We start from the raw sequence: 7,588 nt of genomic DNA, 5'->3' as shown, positions 1-7,588 counted from the left end.
CTTTCTTTCTCCTCCCACAAAAAATAATTTCCTTCTGAGCCCAATAAAACAGAAGATCTCATTGGTTCTATGTTATAATAGTAATATTGCATTCTGCTAGGAACCAGCAATCTGCCTCTGGCCATGAAATTCAGGTAATGACCCATAACTGAAGTAAATTAGTGTTTAATTTCCCATCCCTTGCAGACAGCTTACTAACAGAAATTGATTTCTAGCTTTTTTTCTTTTTCATTTAACATGCTTGTGTAATGTCTTTATTTTAGATTGAAGTGGTTTCCAGTGCCTTTTAGCCAAAAGCGTACAGGCGACCACCGAAAGCGCCTGGCGTTAAGCAGCGCGGGGCCGTGGCAGGGACACCCCGCGCGTGCAGCGGGCTCCTGTCCTGCCCTCGCACCACGGACACGCTCTGGGACCCGTCCTCGGGTGGAGTACATCGGCAGAGCTCACATCCGTGTAACACGCAGAAACGTCCCGCTGTTAGGGACCTGAGCCCTTATGCACAAGCTCTCGCACAATTACCACGTTCATTTGTACGTGACACGTTTTAATTTCTACTTTCGCGTGCCCGCTGCGCGCTCTGACAGATAAAAGGTGCTTCTGCCCCGCGCAGCCACCCTCCGGTCTGCAGGCGAGATCCTCGTCCTCAGACCGCGCCGGGAGCCTCAGATGTCACACCTCGGTGCTGGCCCGTCCTGCCCCGCGCACGGTTGCTCAACCACCACCAAATCTCCTGTAATTCTCCCCGAACGTGGGCTCTTGTGTAATCTGATACAGCCACCGGCGCACACACACACACACCCTTTTTTCTGCTATTTAGGTAAAACTCAACCGACAATTTCTTCACTGTATAGCAGCACCAGCATTAGACAGAGCCTGGCCTTGGATGTCCAACCCTTTTTCCTTGCAAGGGAGAGAAAGGCAGTAAGAGACGGTAAGGTCTTTTTACAGCTCCTACCCGTCAGGTTATAACAACTGAGAGACAAAATAAGGGTTTATAACAGTGTTGTGTTATTTTCAACCCTCAGTTACTTCTGCAGTCTATCATCGGGTTAGTCTGGCAACTGCAAAGGAGTTGGGAGGAGGGGGGAAAAAAAAAAAAATCTACTTTTTGCCGTTTTTCTTTGCTGAAGTGCTACAGAGGAACCAGAACTCAGCTGGTGCTGTTTTACACTTTAAAAGCAGGACTAACAGCTATTATTTTTCTCAGTGTTCATTTGATTTTCTGGTTCCATAGACACTTTAATAGAGCTATAAATTGTCCGGTAAAGGAACTGTTAGAGATGGTGTCTGGGGTATTTGTTCCTTATTGATGTGTAAATTGGCTCGTGCTGCTGGCGCGCGTTTCTAAAGAGGAATGCTTTGTAGCATGATGATAATAATAACAATTAGCATAGGATATAGCACAGACTTAATTGTGAATTAAGATCCCAAACAGAGATGCCTGTGCAGATCAGTCCTCTCCTCCTGCTCCCCCTTTCTCTGACCGGTGCTCAGGGTGCCAGGGACATTTCTCTGGGCGAGGGAATTTTCTGTGCCTGCTTCTCTCTCCTTGCATTGCTAAACCCCAACCTTTCCCGAGCGCGTTTGTCCGGGTGCCTTTTGCGCTTCTGCTGATTGCACAAAACTGCTGTGCTCCTGGCAAACCCTATGTGTTATCCCCAGTGAATGCTAATTTGGGTTTAATTCCTTAACGGATCGCAAGGGCAGGTGGATACAGAGAGCAAAGACTGGCAGGTTCAGAGCGCTACTGCGGATAACGGCAGGGGAGACCCCGGACAGAGAACAAAATGCTAGATGTTATCCTTATCACAGCTGCCTTGTCTGGGAGCATAGTGTAATTATTAAAGTAAATGTTCCTTCCTTTTATGCAAGACGATGACTGTGAGCAAATTAAGAAACTACTCTTGTGCCTCAGTTTACCTGTTTACAGAGGTGAGAATCCACCTCCGCCTGCATGGACTGCAGGGAGGATTAAACGAGGTTCACTGAGCATTTGCAATTCGCTGTAGGGTGTTGTCTTGTTATAGACCTCATTTAAAATATAAATCCATGGTGAAAAATTAGATGAAGTCATAATGGACGGGGGTTTCTGGGCATGATCTGTCTGCAGTTTTATATTCTGAATCGCATGCAGAGGAGAGATAACAGCTCTGCTGAGATGCGGAGCCCCCATGAATGTACATTAAAGTTTGTGTGCTGTCTGACTTGGGCATCCAGAGGAGGAATGATAAAAGTAGCTGCAGTCTTGTCTTCTAAGAATATAACCGCCTTGGCTGAACCCTGCCACACGAATATTGTAAGAAGCCATGAAATAGCAGGGGGGAGGCACTTTGCTGGGTAGATCAAGGGGAAAAATGTAACCGTGACAGAAATAATTACCCCTATTTCAGAGCTCGGGAGATGGGCAGAGGGGAGTCAGCAGAGCTGAATACAATATTTAATACTTACCTTCTGCCTTAGAGACTAAAGTGGAATATGGGCAATTAGAGAAAAAGCTTGAAAGATCAAAGTAGGAAAAAAATGTCCTTTTACAGTGATAATCAATTATTGTTTTTAACTTACAGCACTCAAAGGGCTACTTCAAGCCACCAAGGAAGGATGTGGGCTTATACTGTTGGTTTCACTGTCCTGCCTCATGTTGGAGGTTTCCTTGGCTGGTTCATTAATCGAAAAGAAATTCCTGTTTGGTACGAGAAGCTGAAAAAACCTTCATGGTGTCCACCCCGCAAAATATTCCCTGTCGCTTGGACTGTCCTGTACACCGGCATGGGGTAAGTTCCGCCTCCCGCTCCCTCTCTCATCCCGCTGCCTCTGGTGCAGGGAAGAACAGACATTTCCAACTCTTCCGTTTGCTTTTGGGATATCCCTTGTACCCGAATCGGCGGGGCATGTCAGGGGTGCTCATTGCCAGCAGATGAAGTACAGCCTGAGCCAAATTCTGGGCCGAGTTCCTCAGATTCACGCTGCAGGCAATGCTTTCGGCCAGGGACACAGCCCGTGCTCAGCTTTGTAAACGGACACTAAAACCAGCCGCTGTGCTGGGGACGTTGCACGGGCCACGCAGGTGTGACACAGGCTTGAGAGCAGCACGGGACACGGATGCAGCTGTCCTGCAAATCTCTCGTTGCGAAACGATCTTACATGAAAAGACTTTGTCTGTACTAGGGGTTTACTCGCTGTGAACACTGATGTGCTTCCCTCTTCACAGCTATGCCTCCTACCTGATATGGAATGACCTGGGTGGCTGCAGCAGCAAAGCTCTCATCCCGCTTGGCCTCTATGGGGCTCAGCTGGCCTTGAACTGGGCTTGGCCTCCCTTCTTCTTTGGTGCACGTAACCTGAAGATGGTAACGTATCCGGCCACCATTCATCCGCTGGAGGCTTGTTTGCTGGTCTCCCTGCCACGGGTTTTGGGGTCGTTTGGAGATTTTCTAACTAGCATTATGCAATTGTAAAGAGAGGTGCAAGAAGAGCTTTTGCTCAGATATAGTTCACGCTGCACCTGGCTCTAGACAATGGTATCAGTCCCTTCCACCCCTCGCCCTGCTCTTGCCTCGCAGATAGCCGGCCTGAGCAGAGCAGGGCGGGAGATCGGGGAGCCGATAGTCCCGCTGCTGCATCGCCGAGTTAAGGACTCGGGGCTAGAGATAAGTCCTTCTGGGAGTCACACCCTGCGCCGGCAAGCAGCACGGTTAGCATCTCTGGGGGGGCACGTTAGCTGTGAGTGGCTTATCGAGCAAATACAATGCCCTGTGCCCTGCAGAGCCTGCTAGAGGATGTGCACAAAGGTAAGGAACGGCAGGGCTGGACTTGTGATATATTCAAAAAGCACTCACCTGAGGTGCCAGGGCCAGGAGGTGACGGAGGCGCAGAGTAGGACTATTGTTTCCATCCGAATTTTGTCACTCTGTGGATGAAAAGTATGTTTAGAAAGTTTGATAAGTGATATTAGCCATCAGTACTAACATAAGCACGTTTCTGATCTGTCTGCATAGGCGTTATCAGCAGAAGGGGACACCGATTGTCACAAACAGTGTATTAATCTGCAGAACTCAATAATGAAAAAAGAATTAACATTAGTCTTGGCTCCTGGTGCGATACGTTCAAATCTCACTGATTAGCGTTCAGAGCCAAGGTCCTGGGGTTTAGGCTTGCTAAAAGAGCCATCAGTGCTAAAGCTCCCCCGTTCCTATTCCATCTCGCCAACATGAGTAGGACGGTCTGCGGTCATGCTGGGAAGACCGCTGCGTGTTTCCAGGAGTGAGCACCAGAGTCACTGTCTTCTCTCTGCTCTGCAGGCCCTGGTTGACATCCTGTGCTTGGACGGCCTGGCGATAGGCACGCTGTGCTCCTGGTACCGCATCAACAAGATAGCGGCGCTGCTGCTGGTGCCCTACCTGGGCTGGCTGGCCATGGCGACCTGCCTCACCATCCGCATCTGGAAGGACAACCCCGAGCAGAAACCAGGGAAGAGTGAATAAGATCAGGATAAATGAAGGCATTTTGTGAAACTAAAGTATGCTGATGTGAACCAAGATCTAATAATTTGAGGGGGGTTCATTTTTGGGACAGGCATCAGAACCTGCCGCCTCCTCCCGCCTTCATCACAGCTTGTAAAAGAAAGGTTTGCCCCGTGCACCCATTGCTCCTTTAAAGTAACCCCACATCCTTACCCTGGGAACTAGTTTCTCCAGCACTGTTGAGTTTGGGGCTACAAACTGTATGGTGACCTTAACGCAACCAGGTCAAATGCCATTAGTCAAATTAGGATCTCATGACAGCAGCGTAATTCCGGGTAGCAATCCTGCACCCCCTTCAAACTGCTGCCATTCTCCCAGAGAGCAGAACTTGTTCACACACATGGTAAATCCCGTCTCCTCTTCTGGGACCAAACAAAAATGCCCTTCACTCATGCACACCAACTTTTAAGAACTTACTTGATTTTTTTTTTTGCTATTTGTGCTGTTGCTTCATTTTCTCGTATCACCTGGTTTGTGCTTTATACCATTAACTTTTTTTCTGTCAGCCACTGAGCAAGCAGCAATCTGAGACTGAGCACTTTGACTTCTATTTGTGGAGTATCGCACTTCTTGAGTTTCGTGCTCCAAGATAAAGCAGCAATGATTAGAATGCAAATGCTTCTCCTGAGAGGAAATATCTCTCTTCCACCTCTGTGTGCTATTTCTCATCAGAAAAGAAAAACAAACATCCGTGCCTTTGAATTTTTTTTTAAGTACAGAAACACAAGAGCCTTTGTACAATTTAAAAACTTGCTCACGCTGCCTTGCAGGTTGTAATTACACGATTGGCAAAAAGCCCCATGCCAAGTCTGTCAGATGCAGTACAGGTATCTCGTCCCAGAGTCTTTCATTCCTGAATATTATTAATCAGGAAAGGTTAAAATACAAGTAGTTCTAGAGAAATGGGACCAAGCCATGACAGAATCAGACACAAAAGGTGCACGGACTAGCTCTTGTCCATCCTTTATTGTGGGCCTTGCCTTTGATAAATCTGAACCTTAGATGTTGCTGTGTACAGAGAATATTTACTACTATTTTTTAATTGATGGAAGCAATGTAGGTGAAGAAAAGTGGTAGGTGGATCTTCTTCCTGGCAGCTGACTGTAGATTAAGGTTTGTGGGTATACTTGCAAAGGGTGGGGGTAGGAGGGCTTAGCTGGGGCTGTAAAATAAATTGTATTTGCTTTTAATAAAAATAAGCCACTTTTGTGTGCAGAATAAATCCAAATTATTCTTGTTTTACTGGTTTGGCATGAGGTTTGCAAAAGCTCAGGGGATCCTGTCTGGAGTCCAAGGCTTGTGCTCTGGCTCCAAAGGGAAGGGGATGGGCAGCAAGGCTCTGCAGGGCGCTGGTGCCCAGACCCACTCCTGGGTGCATGTTAGGAGTAAAAGGGCTGTGTGGGTCCCAAAGGTTCCTTCAGCCCCTGCACGGTGGGACAATGCTCCCTTGGGGGTGCATCCCTGTGACGACAGGCTCCTCCATTACTCTTCACCCACAGTGTCCAGGTAAGGAAGCTGTAACCTCGGGTTTGGGGTCCTTCCTGCATCAAGCCTGATTTTGAGAGATGCTGAATGTTCTCAGGTCCAGCTCATGTAAACGGCAGAGCTGGGTGCTCAGCATGACCGAAAGCTGGAGCCAAAAGAAACAAATACCAGTAGCTGAGAGCAGCTGAAACTTGTAGTGCCTTTTTAAAATTTGGCTGTATATCTTGTGCTGTCATTTTGATCCCATCCATTATTTTTCCCTTCTAGCTACAGTACACCTTGATACAGGACTGCTGCTGCAAGCGTATTGCTGTAATCTCCCGAGCAAAACCTGCCTAAGAACAGGCCATTGGATAGAAGTGGCTGTAAGCAGGGGTAGGACTATAAACCATGAGCACTGCAAGCAGCACTAGAAAGATCATAAGCTACATTAAAAAATAAATCCTAAATCCTATATATTCCAGGGCTTTATATAACTGCATGTTACCACTGAGCTTATTTACAGTGATGTCTCATCTGTGTCTTCCAGAAAGCCACATGCCAAAGGACAGGAAGACATAAATTATTTCTCCCTAAAAAGAAGCTAATATCTGGGCTGGAGATTCAATTCAGAGGAGTTAAGAATGATTTAGGGTGTCTGAGCATCGTTATGCCTGTCCTCTCCCAGCCGGCACAGCAAAGCCACGAGGAGCGGGGATGAGCAGGGCCACCTAATGCAGCTGGGGGGGGAATAACGCAAGTCCTTACAGTGATCTCTGCTCTTGAAAAGGGGAAAAAGTATTACTTACGTCACATTTAAGCTGGTAAGTCACTCTAGATCTGGTTCAAACCTGCAACGTTTTAATAGCATTTCCAAATATAAATAAATGGATACATATTTGATCAGCTTTCATAAATTAGTCCTCTTTCCCCTTCCTCCCATTTTTCTCTGCAGGTAAAGGAAAATCTGGAATTAAGAGTAATAGATTTCTTTTGATTTTTTCATGTTTGCCGTCCCCGTTTTCCCAACTGGTGTGACTGGCTGACTTGTTCTCATCTTCATTTCAGTTCCTCTTCCTTCCAGTGCACCTATAAGCGCACCAATAGCTTCTCTTTGCTACTTGCATTTTCTTGCAGGCAGCAAAAATAGCAAATGCTCCTACGTGTACTATACATAATAGCTTGAAATCAATTGACAAATTCAGCAAAGCACCCTCTTGTATTAATATTTAAAGCATCATTTGTGTATTTGCTATTTAGACAGATGCACTAAAACCTTTTGCATAAAAATAACTTTAATGACATTTCAAAGACAGTCAGTCATTGAGAAAATTTCTCAGTTACACTGTGCAGTGCAGACCAAAATCAGCCTCTGCCCTTGTGAATCTAGAGGGGTCCTGGTTTCCCATTCGTGCTGCATAACGGGGCTTGTGCTCCTGCTCATGCGATGGCTGGAACAAGCACGTGGATCCATCCCTGTGTTACAAACAGACCAGAGGGAAGAGCAGAAAACCAAAACAGCGAGGTGCTAGAAATCCAAAGCACAGTTAGGAACTGGCTTGTTAAAAATCAATGAAATTTTGCCTCCAAGAAAGGGGATTCCC

At 46.7% G+C, this 7,588-nt stretch overlaps 1 protein-coding gene across 1 annotated transcript; it reads left to right on the top strand.

Moving 5' to 3' along the window:
- Window positions 1-768: 768 nt before the first annotated feature.
- Window positions 769-5,743, top strand: TSPO2 (translocator protein 2). Its single transcript, XM_075776095.1, has 4 exons — window positions 769-931; window positions 2,565-2,771; window positions 3,209-3,347; window positions 4,299-5,743. The coding sequence occupies exons 2-4, from the start codon at window positions 2,599-2,601 to the stop codon at window positions 4,479-4,481; spliced, it is 495 nt and encodes a 164-aa protein (XP_075632210.1). The 5' UTR covers window positions 769-931; window positions 2,565-2,598; the 3' UTR covers window positions 4,482-5,743.
- Window positions 5,744-7,588: the final 1,845 nt, after the last annotated feature.

The sequence above is a fragment of the Balearica regulorum genome, chromosome 25 (genome assembly GCF_011004875.1).
Source record: "Balearica regulorum gibbericeps isolate bBalReg1 chromosome 25, bBalReg1.pri, whole genome shotgun sequence".
NCBI classification, from domain to species: Eukaryota; Metazoa; Chordata; class Aves; order Gruiformes; family Gruidae; genus Balearica; species Balearica regulorum.
Note: the sequence above shows the minus strand (reverse complement) of the source record. Positions and strands in the feature narration are given on the sequence as shown.

Coding starts and splice junctions, on each gene's coding strand:
- TSPO2 (XM_075776095.1), top strand. CDS start 2,599: ATGTGGGCTTATACTGTTGGTTTCACTGTCCTGCCTCATGTTGGAGGT. Junction 2,772..3,208: donor GTCCTGTACACCGGCATGGG/GTAAGTTCCGCC, acceptor CCCTCTTCACAG/CTATGCCTCCTACCTGATAT. Junction 3,348..4,298: donor GTGCACGTAACCTGAAGATG/GTAACGTATCCG, acceptor TCTGCTCTGCAG/GCCCTGGTTGACATCCTGTG.